At 38.3% G+C, this 15,077-nt stretch overlaps 1 protein-coding gene across 2 annotated transcripts in view; it reads right to left on the bottom strand.

Moving 5' to 3' along the window:
* Nucleotides 1-15,077, bottom strand: part of TIAM2 (TIAM Rac1 associated GEF 2) — an 86,253-nt gene that overhangs the window by 20,982 nt on the left and 50,194 nt on the right. For both annotated transcript variants that reach the window (XM_085217066.1, XM_085217067.1), the window contains exon 14: nt 9,839-9,942. In XM_085217066.1, the coding sequence (XP_085073192.1) occupies nt 9,839-9,942 (104 nt within the window). The remainder of the gene's footprint in view (nt 1-9,838; nt 9,943-15,077) is intronic.

Raw genomic sequence — 15,077 nt, 5'->3', positions numbered from 1 at the left:
CCTATGACAAGAACAAGGATGCCGGCTCCGTGAAAAAAGCTGCTGACAGAGCACTGAATGTATTGAAGGAGTAGGAGCTGTTTGTTTAACTCATTTTTTTCAAGGACTGGCCTATTTTGGAGAGAGATATCAAATTTAGTGGGCGAGAAGGCTGTGTAGCAGAAAATTGAAGGAATGATCTCGATGGAGAGAGATTTTCCAAGATGGACAGCCTTGCTTAAAAGTCCAAATACATGGACCGTTGTGTAGTGTGCACACAAAGGTTACTTTTCTTATCCATCATTAGTTGGTGGTGGTTGCTTCTGCAGTAGTCCACAGAGACTAGGAATCTACAGACCATGTCCAAATAGAAAACAGTATTGCTACTTTTTGGAAATTAAATATTAAAAAAATCCCGGAGTTCAGGACACTAGGTCCACCTTTATCAAGAGCAGAGCTACACTGTATGGAAGGACATTGTGTTTCCTTTTATTCTTCAAACTCAGTATGAGTTGTAGCAACTTCAAGCACTGTTTTTGTAACAGATATGTGTTTAAAAACATAGCATGTCCACTAGGACTGGAAAAAAATGGCTGCTAAGCTTCAGGTTGAAGCAATACCGCCAATCTCAACAAAAAACAATGACAGGACTTTTTACTTCCAAATTAGGAGTTTATTCTTCCCCAGATTTGCTAATTGAGCCTGAGTTATTAGCTAGCCATATGCCAGCTAAAAGATGCTACCAATTAATAGTTGGGGTTTTTTTAATGTGTATTCATTAGGAAAAAACATGATGTTTTAATAATACTTCCAACTCCTATTGAGGAGCTAGGATCAACTCAAAAAGAAAAAAACACAAACTAAAACAAACCAAATGAATGAAAGCATTTTCTTTAGCATTTCTTCTCCTGAAATATGCAAAAAGCATTCAAACCCTCCTCAGCGATATGCCTCCTAACTGAAATGTACATGCAACATAATCAACCACCTTGAAATACTTTTAAGACGACTGGAAAAATGACAATCCCGTTGTTTGTTCCTGTGTGCTTTGAGTAACACTTTTTCCCTTTACAGACATCTGTTTTTCATCTTTCCATTTCAGAGGCACCAGGCTTGATAGTTACCATAACAGTAACATCCTATGCGATACAGGCTTCCCCCTATTGTCCCAATGCCTGTAGGTGCACTTATCTGCAGGGAGTTTGCTTCCCATCCTGCTTTTCCCCTCAATCCATGAAGGTAAAAGGTTAATTTAGCTGGTCTCTGGTTCTCCACAGGGACTATAAGGACTCTGCTCTTCACTTTTTATAAACGTGGGTGGGCAATTTGTCTGCCATTCTTATTATGCTAATAGCATGTTTTAAAATGTATTTAAAAGATGTTTCCAAAGCATAGTTGACCAAATTGAAGACATTTTCTTTCATTTAAAACTGCAAACAGTTAATGCTCCAAGTGTTTAAAATCAATTCTTATTTAATTTTTAATTTCAAGCATCTTAAATACTGTTTTTAACATTTTCACTCAAAACGTTTTGTGCTGAATACAAAAACTTTTCAAGTGCCTAATTAGAAACTATGGCAACCACTATGACATTATCTTTGCAGTTGCATTCAACTTGCACAATAAATTTTTGCAGTGTGCTTTCTTGAGAGTCAGAGAGGGCAACCTTTGCCTTTTTTGGCACGTTGAACCTTAAATGTTCAGAGGTGCAATAATCCCACTGTAAAGACAGAGGGAGACCCTTGAACTCTACACCAGTAGTGGTATTGGCAGCAACTAATGAAAACAGGTGAAAAGCTGTTGTCACTTTCCTGACTCCACTGATCCTATAATTTCATAATTCTCCTCCCTCTTCCTCCCTTTCAGTTTCTTTATCTTCGATTTTGCAGTTTCCTGCAGGTAGTGGATTTTTTTTCAATTTTGGTATTTCAGATCTACCTTTGGCCCTATATGTTCCTGATAGAAGAAAATACGAATCAAATCCTAACCAAAACGTATGTGTGTATGCAGGATTCAGCTGTTGTCTGAAATTCTGTATTGCAACTTTGTGTGACTTTGAAGTGATCTTGTATCCTGTGGTTAACTGTTGGACACATCAAATATCTTGTTATGTGCTAAAATTGTGCTTAAATGCTTCTGAATCACACAGGGAATAAATGCATGTTATTGTCAGTTCTGTAATGGAACAGTATCTTCGTCTTAAAAAAAAAAAAAAAAAAAGATAAGAAAAAAAAAAAGAAAATATAAATAATCTGTATCTGGGAGTTTTCCCAGATCCCTGAGTCTGTCCGAAGTACGATTAGGTATCTCGACCTTCGATTTCAAAGTGAAATGCTGCCATCATGTCCTGTACTGCAGGCAACCGGGGTTGCCTTTGGAGGCCCAAGGATGATGCTAATGAAAATTTCTGTCCTTCATCAGTGAAGTCAAAAGTATCTCCAGAGACACTGCTAACCATACCTTGTGGCAACAAACCAGTACTGTTCTCACACACTTCTTTTCAGATGCAGGTAAGCCCCATGGATTTTTCCCAGCATACCACAAAGACAATCTGCATTATAACTCATCTCTCACCAGCTTTTTTCATTTGCAAGCATCAACACAATTTCTTTTCCTGATCAAAGCCATCTGCATGTTTTACACTGACAGCTGTCACAGTACTTTTGAGAGGATGTTTCCTTCGGTCTGAGGAAAAACAACAAGCACCACCTCCTCCACAGGCCCCAGCAGCAGAATGTATGTAATAGCTCAGAATGAAGCGACACAAGTTTATACCTCTACATACTAAAACTGCACAATCTCCTTTTGCTTTTATTTCTTGTATGTATGCATGCAGGTCTCCATCTGGAGCTTGCAATAGCGTCTGGGTTACAGGATCACTGTAGGTACGGTGCCTTTCATGCTTAAGGCTTTATGGTTTCAAGGCTCCCTTCTACATTAGCTGAGACCTGCATTCAAATTATAGGTCATCCATAAATTAACATACTGCTACAGTAAAGAACTGCATGATAAACACAACAAAGTGAAAATCCAGGGTCAGGGTTAGGAGCAAGCTCTCACTAGTATGTTTACAATAAGCCTTCTGCAATCTACTGCATCAAGTTTGGTGCTTTTGCTAAGGAGTGAAGTAGAATATTGAAATCTAAAGAAATTAGCAAAAGTCTTACAAACTTCTAACAGACTATGATTTTACTCATGTTGCTTTCTAATACCCCTCTGAAAAGGATCCTCAATGACAGCAGGGTTTCAGCTCCATATTGCTGAAGCCAGCTGCTCTGCTTGGGCTGCCTACAAGCCAGGCTGTCTGCAAGGGAAGTGCAATAATTAACAAAGCTCTCCATGGGCTTCTGCCTCCTTTCAGTACAGAACTGTCCCCTCTAGGCAGAAATGAATCAAGAAAAAGCAGTGCTGAGGAACTTGCTGTTCTCCCACGCTAGCTCTCAGACTCCCTCAGTGCATCTCACAACTGGAAGGATAATGAGACTTCAACTGAAGAGGAGTACACGTAATTTTGAAAGGAGTACTACATTCAGCATTGTTAAATTCCTTTCATACAAAGAACATGAAAAGGGACGTTAATTGCAGACTACTCCCCAGACTTTTGGGTTTATCAACTGCTGAAGTTCTCATGATTGAAATTAGGGGAAAAAAACTTACTGTCCTACAGATGTTGAGCAGACCTTCAGGCAGACAGCTCTCTTGCAATTAATGACATGCTGCGCGAGTGGGAACTGCCTGGGCACAGCAAAATAGAGCTAGTAAGAAGCTACCACCATGAACATCATTTACCTGTAATTGCCTCCATGCATAAAATAAGTTTGGGGCCACTTGGGACTATCAGTAGTTTTTAACTCCTCTTGTTTTACTTCTTGCAGAGGGACCTCTATTGAGGTTCTGGTCATTAAGTCAACTCAACAACTGTAGTTTCCTGGATTAGTAATAACATTTGCCTTCCAAGATTTTTATACTCTTTGCTTAACAAAATTGCTCTTCACACACACTTTCCTTTTTCTTTCTTCTTTTTTTTTTCTTTTTTAGTTTCTCTCAGTTTTATTAGAATATTATTGCTTCTTCGGGGATATTTTGGAGGTAGGAATTGCTACCAGACTAGCAAGAAGGGTTGCCACTTACACTAAACTTAGAGAGATATGGCTCTGAAAATCATCAGAGACACACTGAATATACATACATAACACCATCCTAAATGTCATCAAAACACAATTTCTACTTCTCAGTTTTGATGTTTTATGCAAAATATTATTGAAAATCTTCCTTCCAACTCAGTATATTTTGGTAAATCTTTAACTTTCCCATTCAAAAATCATATTAGCAAACTGTTTAACTTCAGTGGGGAAAAATAAACACTTCTTGATATCTGTCCATTAAGACAATCATCCACTGCTTACAAACACATTCATACTGATGTATGTACTTAATCTAAGATAGTGAATGGTCTTCACTGCTAGATCAAAATAAACAAACCACCACAACTGAATATATAGGATTACATTCACTGTCAATTCCTATAGAAGGCTGTTTGATGTAGTTTGAGTAAGAGTGTCCTCGACTATCCCACTGCACATATGGGAACGATCACTTCCAGGTAATAAACTAGAAGAAAATATCATTTCTATCATCCACATGATTTCTTCTGGAAGTTGAAATACCATTCAAATCATTCATAAACATTGAACAATTAAGTTAATTTTCTGCAAAGATGGGACTGTATGAGTAATGATTACTAACTGCTTCAGCCTCCATTATTCCACAACAGCTGTTGCAGTTGCCCTTTTTCTCTCCCTAAAACGAAACCATCCTGTTTTCTTTAACAGAAGAAAATAGGTAGAAGCAGACTAGCAATGGGATACACATTCTTACTCTCAGTTTTGAACCTAAGCACCATGTATTCAACATTTTTACTATTTTCTACATATGAAGTTGGTGGTTTTACTGTTGCTTCTAATGAAGGGTTTCCCACATCAGTTTCAGACAGTTTAAAGAGAAAACAATTTTTGTTCAAGTTATGAAGATCATCCCTCCAGTACATGGCTATACTGCATACTCAAGAGGCCAAAACAATATATGCAGTGATCTCTTTACAATAATCAATGATTTTTATTACAGAAACAGCTGTGTGAAATCAGCTAATACAAAACACAAGGATTTCCATTTTGAAACCATGATATACATGTTTTGCCTTTGTTGAAAGCACTGTTCTGGGAAGCTTATTGTGATAGGTATTTTCTTCTGACTCTGTCTCAGTCTCCTATTTATACCATTCAGGCACCATCTAACAATCCAGATGCTCAAACTTTATGGGCAAGTTTGCACATCAGCAGTGTGAGCCGAGTGGTAAGAATTTAATGCCAGCCCAAGAACAGACTGAGTGCAAAGAAGCCAAAATCAGATTTCCCACTATGATACCTGATATTCAGGGTTCATGGAAACACCAGTTTCTCACTATAACTGCTGAAGCTCCCCTCTGGCTAATGGAGGACTGTCCAAATCTGGCATCACATAAAAGAGAAAATACAAGCTTCAAAAGCACCAAAAAGATCACTTGGCATTATAGAAAATATTCAAGCATCCTAAAGCAGATTCTGAAATGCACAAGTAGTTGCAATACATTTTTTCTACTTTTGTTTTGCAAAGCAAAGCAAATTTCTGTAAGAGTTTCCATAACCAACTTACTCCCAGAATCTTTTACTTCATTATTTAAAAGCAATATAGCATTACTTCAAAAATGCTACAAAGTCAAACATGTTGGGCATTCTATAGAAAGCAAATTCTTAACATGCATAGTTTCTCATCACACTAGATTCTGTTTCTGCATCTGCAATGTTAATTTTTAAAGATGCCAGCATAATGCCATTCTGCATTCACTGTCTATTTTTCACATGATTACAAAGTATCAACACTAGCTATTCGTACTGGGCTTATGTGCATGAAGTTATCCATATTTCCTATAAATATAACTCTTTATATGCACAAGAATACAATAAAGTTACTTCATGTATTTGCACTAAATTTACACCAAGTTTTTTTTTTATGATCTGTAAAATATGTGAAATGAAAACATATCTTCCCCCTCAGACAGATGCATTTATAAGAAAATCCTTCTTTCCTTTTGTTAAAATTTAACTTGAAGTGGCAAGTAGTTGCCTCGCACAACACACAAAATATTTAGAGCAGCCAGAAATCAGAGCACAACTGTCTTACAGTAGACTCCTGGAAGATGAGCTAGATATATTGTAAAATTCCACCTTTTAGCTACGCTTATCTTTCATAAGGGGGCATTTTTCAAAATATAGAAAATACAAAGTAAGTACAAGATGGCTAAGCTTCATTTAGAGGAAACCATGGGCTAAAGAAAGCATTTCTAACCAATACAATTAGAAATCACAAGTAACTAAAGGAAAAGTTGTATTCATGCTACCCAGGTGCACAGACAGTTTGACTATTGGCAACTGTCAACGTACCAGGATTTAACTGAGCACCAGACACACGGACAAATAGTTCTCAAAATGATTAAACACAATTAAACCTAATTGCACTGACAGGTACACTGAATCCCCACATTTTCTGAGGTCCTCCATTCTTCTGTCAACATGACGCGTACGTATTGCACAACCAACAATTGCAGGGACAACTTGCCAATGCCACATAAACAGTATTTTAACACAGCTCGAAAAATGTACTGCAGCAGTGTGTTAGAATTGTAACATCTTCTCTTGGTAAATGAAACAGAAAATGAAAGGAGGGTTTCAGGAAAGGTATAAACAGGGCATCCCAGAGAATACAGAGCTGACAAAACTAACAAGCATCTAGAATGGATAGTTATGACATCCATGTCTTTTCAATAATATTTTGTAACTAGAGGAACAGTTTTCACTTCTGGAATGAAATAAACCTCTACTGTCTTCCTAGTTTATTTGTTAACTCCCAGATGAAAGACAAACATAGAGCTTTCTAAAATCATTCATTTCTTGGACTACAAAAAAAAAATGAATGAAAGAATGAATGAGTACATATTTGAATGTAGTACACATGCAACAAAAGACATTTTTCTTTGAAATTACTAGGGAAATGCCTTCCTGTATGTTTTAGTTAAGATGTTTAACCTTAGCCTGTTACAGGATGAAGAGAATAATAGTGAAAAACAGACAAAAACATTCCAAATGAAAACATTAAACTCACACATGCAACCATTTAACATTGTTTTTTAGTTACTTACATGTTACGGGACAGAAAACAACCAAACTTCAAAGGAGTCTGCTCCCTCAGAGCCACATAATTACATCTACAGCTGTTGTCAGCTGGGAAATGAGCATGTCTGGCTGTTTCTCCCCTAAAATAATCCCAAGCTGCCTGTTGTTCCAGGCTGTGCTCAGAACCTCTCAGCACCACCAACGTCCTCTCCACAAAGCTGCAGCTACAGATCTGCTCTCCCCCATACTTTGCATAACACCAAGGTGTCTGCCCTACTGTTCTCCCACTTCCATGGATCAAGTTAGCACACGCAGGAAACAGAAGGCAAAGGGGATGGGAGAAAAAAACAAAACAAATCCAGATGCTGTGCTTTTTGAGGCTACACAATTTCCTCAAACTAGCTTTTATTAGCAATAGCTATTGTTCATCTGGTGAGCAGTCCCAAATCACAGCTATAAAAACAGAAATCATTTTTTTTTTTAATAGCCAATTACTGAGGCACGTACAGTATATACTGCTTCCAAAATTTACTGCGAGGTTTTTAATTCTCCATTTATTGGAGAAATCAGAAGGGTCAGACAAAAGCTCTGACAGTAATAGGCACTCTCCAACAGAAAAGCGGCAGTCAATTACAAACCATTTGCAGAAATTGTAGAGCTGTCACAGACTCGTTTACAGCTGCAGTTCAAGTCAGACTGCCTTTGATTTGCCAAGATATGTCTCCCCCCTTGCACCTAGAAAACTAGGACAACTTCAAATAGCTTTTAATGAAATGACACTAGCAGACCTGCACGCCAGCCCAAGGAGTGAACTGCAGTATGGTCTGGGCAGTTACAACAAATTGTGCACAAGCCATTAATGCTGATGGATGTGATGGTTTTTCAGCTGGAGAGAGGTCAGGGAACAGACCTATCTGTTTTCCCCTCTTTCTTTTCAAACTACAACCATAGCACATAATTCAGAGCATCAGAGCAAATTTAGTAAAAACTGCTCTGAAAGAATTGTTCTCTGTGTATTTAAATCCAGCTGAACACTCCCTAGTTTCCTATGATTTGCTGTATTCGACAGACAATCAGGGGTGACTGACAAACAAAGCCTTTGTTTCTCTGCTAAAGCAAAACTGAAGCTGCAGAGCCACCTCCCCTCCAGCAGGATGGGTGCTCAGTCCCCCTGCCTGCATGGCACATTGGGGGTGGCATGCACCCCAGGCAAGCAGGGCACCTTGCACCAGGGATGCAGGGGTGACATGGCCGAGCACCAGCCAGCTCACACAGGTGCTGCATAGGTGTCATCTCGCCTGGGTTCTCACAAAGGTGGAAGGTATTTTGGCTCTGACTGTAACACACTCCAGATGCCCTAGAACAGGACAGTAGAGAAATCTGCACTGTCACTGCCAAATGCATCCTAAGGGAAGAAAAATCCCCATAGGATTTATTCTTTACGGTTGCAATGACGTTTTGGAAGCATAATCACGGTGGAACACAAGATAGAGATTATCTCCACGGGAATTCCCTGTGAAAAAAGAGATGGGCTAAAGGCCCCAAATCGCCAGGCTTCTCCTTACTCTCAAAGATAACTGCATAAAGTCATCTGTATTTGACTGAAGGAGAATACAAAAGGACTGCAAACATAAAAGAAAATCAGTTCCTGTGGTTAGGGTATGGCTAGAGGCAAAACACATCTTCTTCATTTTGGTCTTCTGAGATTTTACATTTTGCTTCATCTCTAGCTTTCTGCTGTTCCTCTCTTACCTCTGCCTGCCTATCTAAATATTCCATACAACCAGTAATACGTTCCTGAACCATATAAAATTCTTTTCTGTTATGTAATTGTGTAACATAAGTGTTACTATACATTTGATTTGAGGTACAACCAACTCACCAAAACAATTCTGCTGTCAGAATGGCAATGCCTAGTAAAGTCCACAGACATGAAAACTACTCATGCTAGCAGCTGGGGGGTTCAAAACAATATGCACTTGGGCTGGACACAGACTGCAGTTTGATAGATGTGGAGAAGAAGGGCAAAAAATTGCTCTCTGAAGACCAATGCATTCAAAGATAGACACTAACTGTGACGGTTCCCACATCATTCTCCAAAGCCCTAACTGAGAATAGGCATGAGCATCCATTATTTCAGCTGAAGTTAAACAATAATTGCAAATGCATAAAGGTTCTTCAAATAAGACAGCAGAAATCACTAGGATCCCCAGAACTGCATCTCTCAAAGTTTGCAGTTCAGTTGAAATTATTCATGTTACGTAAGTGTTGCTTTTGTCAATGAAATCTCAACAAGTCCTAATACAAAGAAAAAAAAAGTAAGAATTATCAGTTAAAAAGCTGCACTAGTTTCATCGTTCTCTGGAGAAGTAGGTTCAAGCAACACAGAAAGAGGAATTTGACAAGTCTCCATCTCTTTGCCATTTGCCCCTATCACAATGCTTTTGGAGACGCAGCAGCTATTCCTGAGATGCTGACCTGCCAGCATGACCTCAAGACAGTAAAACACTAAATACAGCTAATATGCATGCATCTTTTTCCAAATTAGTGCCACATATAAAAATTTTTGCCCCCACAAAACACAGAGTGTTAACAATGTGATATCTCTACCTCTTCACCTTTAACGATTCTTATGTCAGGCATGTTCTTACCCTGAAAGGTGGATCAGTCTTCTCCCTCTGTGGTACTTGGTCCAGAGTGCCATCAGTACTGCTCCTTTTCAAGCTGGATGTGACATCGGGCACATTATCAAAATCTGCATTTGAGAGAAAACAAATAATTTAGAGGGTTACAGGAGATGAACAGGAAAAGTATTTGCTTTTATCTGCAGATACTTTCAGTGCCTAGAAGAATTTTTATAGGGCAAGATAAGAAATAAAAGATTTGCCACTCACCCCCCGCCATATGGAAAATAACAGAAGAGGACAAAGTAAAGAGAAGCTATGTCTGAAAATTCTGCTTTCAAAACAATGAGCTGGACATGTAAGAACCATCTGAAGCAATGTGCATCTCCGATCTACAAAAACGAGCCTCACATTCTTGCTAGCAGCATGCTTTCTAAAGTAGATTTATTTATAATCAGCACACTGTGCTAAGACAACCAATGAGGATGCTCTCAGTAGTTCTCCTTGGATGAACATGCTATTGACATGACTTAGACCTGAATCCCTTACAGATTTAAAAAGAGAATTTTGCCTTGGAACAAGCACTACAGCTGATAATACTGACCAAATTTCTTCCTGTCACTAGCAGTTAACCAATTTTAATAAATTTGGATTTCAAGTGCAGGGCATCTGGAAAAATGAAAAAACAGAGTACTAGGGAATGTCCTACTCTACCTATTGAGAGGCTGTACCTCATTTATGTGTAAACTCAAGATTCATCAAACAACACTGAACATTCATATAAAAATAGTAATTTTTTCTTTACGTTTCCTCAACTGGTTGCTTAAAATGTGCAGAGAATTCTTTATTAAAAAAAAACTATTAGAAGGGAAGCAAATTCTTCTACTTTTTGATCAGCAGTATTATCAACCCAAGTCCTGTTTTCTGTCCTGTAAGCCTCTAGGATATACCACATTTTCAAAGTTTTCTTCAACACCTGCAAATGCTGCATATTTATTTTTATATGAAAGCTGAGATTCTCATTTAAACACTGACTTCAAAAACCAAGGCGATAATTGGAAAAAAGTATTATTTATCTTGTAATAAAATCATGAGAACTAGAAGTAATGTAATTCTCTCTCCACTTCAGTGTTTAAATCCTGAAGTGGGGCTTTTTCTGCTATTTTTATTTTTACTGTGAGGCAGTTGTTGTATCCTCTGCATCCTCTGATTCTGATGGAGAGCTACCAAGCAGACTTCCCTTCCCCAGCCAGCTCAGCAATATCATTGCTTTCTGGCTTCAATTTGGTTGAGGACAGGGACTTGTTGCTGGCCTGTCCCCATCAAATAGTTCCTGTTAGCAAGGATTCATAAACTCAAGCGGAGAGGGAGGTGGGAATTTTAGACCTGAACTAGCACCACCTATCTCAAGCTTAGTGTCAAGGTTGACACTTTACACTCAGATGCCAAAGACTTGACTTCTGTCTTTCTCCACTTAGGACTAGTGTCCCATCTCTTTTCTCTTCTCAGTATTTGTGCCTTTTCCCTCTGAAGTCAGGTGTAACTTCTGATATCTCAGAGTCCCTAAGCTACCTTTGCAGAAACAACACATTTTACACAGTTTCACCAATCACACATCTTCATTAAGAACTTAATGTGGAGCCTATCTTGTCTACTTATTTTATTATGCTTTTACCCTTCTTCCTCCACCATGCATGAATTATTTTCTTCTGCCTTCTGGAACTCTAAAGTCATATTGAGCCTCCCTTTTGTATATGGGTCCACATGAATGGCTACTGACTTCAGTCACTGTCAGCTCCTGGATTCACAAAAAGTAAGCCAACTCCTAAAACATTAATTGACTTTATTTCCCATTTGGACTCTTTTTATTTGTCTTCTGTTTTTCAGTGCCATTATTTTCCCCTACCTTCACACAGCATGCAGCTGAGATTGTCTGTTTGTTTTTCTCATCAGAGAGCTACCTGATATCAAACTGGATACCACTGGGAAACTTACATTCTTTCCTTGATTAACAAAGTGACCATTAATCATAGAATGGCTTAGTTTGGAAAAGACCTTAAAAGTCATCTAGTTCCAACACCTCTGCCATAAGCAGGCTGCCCAGGGATCCATTCAGCCTGGCCTTGAGCACCTCCAAGGGTTGGAGGCACCCACAACTTCTCTGGGCAGTCTGTCCCAGTCTCTTTCCACCCTCTCAGTAAAAAAATTCCTCCTAAAATCTAACCTAAATCTGCCCTCTTTTAATTTTAAGCCATTCTCCCTTGTCCTGACACTACCAGACCATGTCAGTCTCCCTTCTGCTTATAAGTTTTCTTTAAGCACAGGAAGGTCACAATGAGTCTCCCTGGAGCCTTCTCTTCTCCAAGCTGAACAAACCCAACTCCCTCAGCCTTTCTTCCTGGGAGGGGTGCTCCAGCCCTCTGATCATCTTCATGGCCTCTTCTGGATCTGCTCCAACAGCTCCCCATCCTTTCTGTGCTGGGAGACTCAAACCTGGACACAGTACTCCAGAAGGGGCCCCATGAGTGCAGAATAGAGGAGGATAATCACCTCCCTTACCCTGCTGGCCACAATGTATCAGTCCTTTACAAAACAGGAAATAAGTGAAACTAACGTATGTAAGCAATGAAGCAAAAGCATAAATGTAAAAAAATGACAATAAGTTAAAACAATCAGTAGATCCCAAGAACAGAACAAATCATAATGACAACAGCCAAAGCAGGCAGGCAAACTATTGTATCACTTTTTCCATATAATCTATCTTTTCTTCCCTTCACTCTTTTTTTTTTTTTTTTTTTTTTCTTCTTCTTGTAGTCTCCTGGACTGTCAGACATTGATCTATATTGTCTTGGCCATTTTTATAGCATTTGCTATTGGCGCAAAAACTGATTATAGTTAAGAGTAAGCAATATTAAATGCCATTTTAAATAGTAAATTTTAAAAGTACATGGAAAGGATCCAAAGAGAAAAAGGACATCCTACTGTACATTGTATGCCAAACTAACACGGAGAGGGAAGGAAGGAAGCATGACTTGTTGATCAGTTTAGCATCCATATCCTGTCTCCCTTTTCTCCTTTTACTGTGGAAGCAGATTTCCTCTGGATTCGTTCCTACACATCACTGAGCTATTCCCAAATAGCAGAGAAGCGTTAACATCAACTGCATAGCTAAAAAATAAGTCAAAGGGTAAAGAAAATATACACTGCCTTAAAGAATGTGAAACGTCAAGTGCAAAGCCTTAGATCACAAGCAGAATACTGAAATTCTCCCTTGTTTGACTAAATGAAACAGGAATAATAAGGCAACCCATAAAACTGAGTCTTCTTTAAACTTTTACATATGGATTGAGCTGTACCACGGGATTCATCTAGCAAAGATGTTCAAAAACTCTAAAACTGTTATCTTGCAGGCTGTGGTAGCCACTGTTCTTTCAGGATAGCAACATAAACACAGAGAGTGTGTACAGCATTCAGATCAATGTCATAGCCACGCAAGTATAAAAATTGTTTCAGTATATAACATTTTGGATCTTTGCTGAAAATTAACACAGAAAAGTATGCAAGTAGATATATATTCCTAAAAATTATCTAAACAAAAGATCAAATTGCCACTTCCTGGCAATGGTGTTTTCTTTTTAACCACCTCTATGTTACTTAGTACAATTACATTACTAACTAGTTAGAAAAGAAAAAAAATGACTGCTTTGCTGGAACTATATTGCCTAGGAGATGTCCAGAACAGTAATGGGGAGTATCCCATTACTAGTTCTGCCTATACAATACCACTACCATAGTATATTAGATTTATCCTATCGATACACTTGTAATAAACCTTTCTGGAAGAAGAAAGCATCTGATAACATTGTCGAGTTAAATGAAATTTGGTTTCAATATTTTAACATAATCTTTCTCACATGATGCTGAATGAACATCCCTCTGTTCTATTTACACATGTAGACACTCACATACAGTGAGTTCAAATGCATATTCCTTCCATCTGAGAAGGACAGATATCTCAGAAGCAGATAGCTGCTTCCTATTTAGCAAACAGGAGAACCTCCAGATGCTAAAATACGAGTCAGCTTACTGTGAGTAATCTAAGTAGCAACCTCAGATAAATGATAATATCCTCAGAAAAGCACAGGGACAAAATGCCATTGTGTGAAACTACAACATATGACATGCACAACAAGCCTTATGCTTGCTTGCTAGTGATGAATGATCAAGCATTAAGAACCCGATGATCACTTTCAACTATCAACATCGTCACCAAAGAAGGAAGTGTGGTGTGTGTATCAGGCTTTGGACCAATAAATGCAAATGAACTTCCTTCCCAGTGCCATTATTTCTGCAATATTGTGTCTCGTTGGCAGGTAGATACATGACTCTGAATCACTCAAGACAAATAGCAAAGAGAAAGAAATGATAATGTAACCACTAAAAACTGAAAGATACTTCCTAAGTCATGTTCCTCATTACTAATTATTTGGTTTAAAGTGGGCATGGAGTGAACAGATGGAAGAATCAATGAGAAAGATAAAAATACAGCACATCTGAGAGCTCTGTACACCTACAAAAATGCCTCTTCCACGTCTCTGTGGTGAAACATGTACAAGTGGTCAAAATAGAAGACATTCAAATATTTGTGAGTGATGAGGTACAATGGAAACATCCTCCAACAGATATCTGAGACAACAATAACCTTCCTAGCCAAGAAACCAAAGGAAACCAATTGGAAAACATTAACATCCAGCAATTCATTCACCCTAAAGAAGTCATCAACAAATTCAAATGCTACCAATCTCCTTTTTCTGTTCAATTAACAAAGAAGACTTAATTACTTTCTACTCGGTGTTGCTCTTACCACTTCAGCCACTGGCTGCAAACAAAGGCAAAATTACCATGGGGAAAAAGTATAAACTGAGAATTCTGCTTCTTTTATAATTATTTTTTGTAAAACTTTGAAACATGTTCTGTTTTAGATTTTTCTCACCAATTTCAAAAAGAGAAATACTCGTCTTAAGCATATCAAGTGTTACCAAGTGTCAAGCACTATGTAGGTGGTGTAACCAGCCCCTTTTTCAAACTACAAGAAGAGGGTGTGTTTCCATCTGCCACTCTATTGACAACAATAAATTGCAAAAAATAAATAAATAAATAATAAATAAAAATAAAAATCCTTCTAGATCTACAAGAGAAGGTAACACAGCAAAATTAAATGTACCCATTCTCTCACTCCAAGACATACTAAGAGAAGTGCAGGGGC

The sequence above is a fragment of the Meleagris gallopavo genome, chromosome 2, assembly GCF_905368555.1.
Source record: "Meleagris gallopavo chromosome 2, MGAL_WU_HG_1.1, whole genome shotgun sequence".
Taxonomy (NCBI): Eukaryota; Metazoa; Chordata; class Aves; order Galliformes; family Phasianidae; genus Meleagris; species Meleagris gallopavo.
The sequence above is the reverse complement of the archived record's forward strand: the minus strand, read 5'-3'. Positions and strand labels throughout refer to the sequence as shown.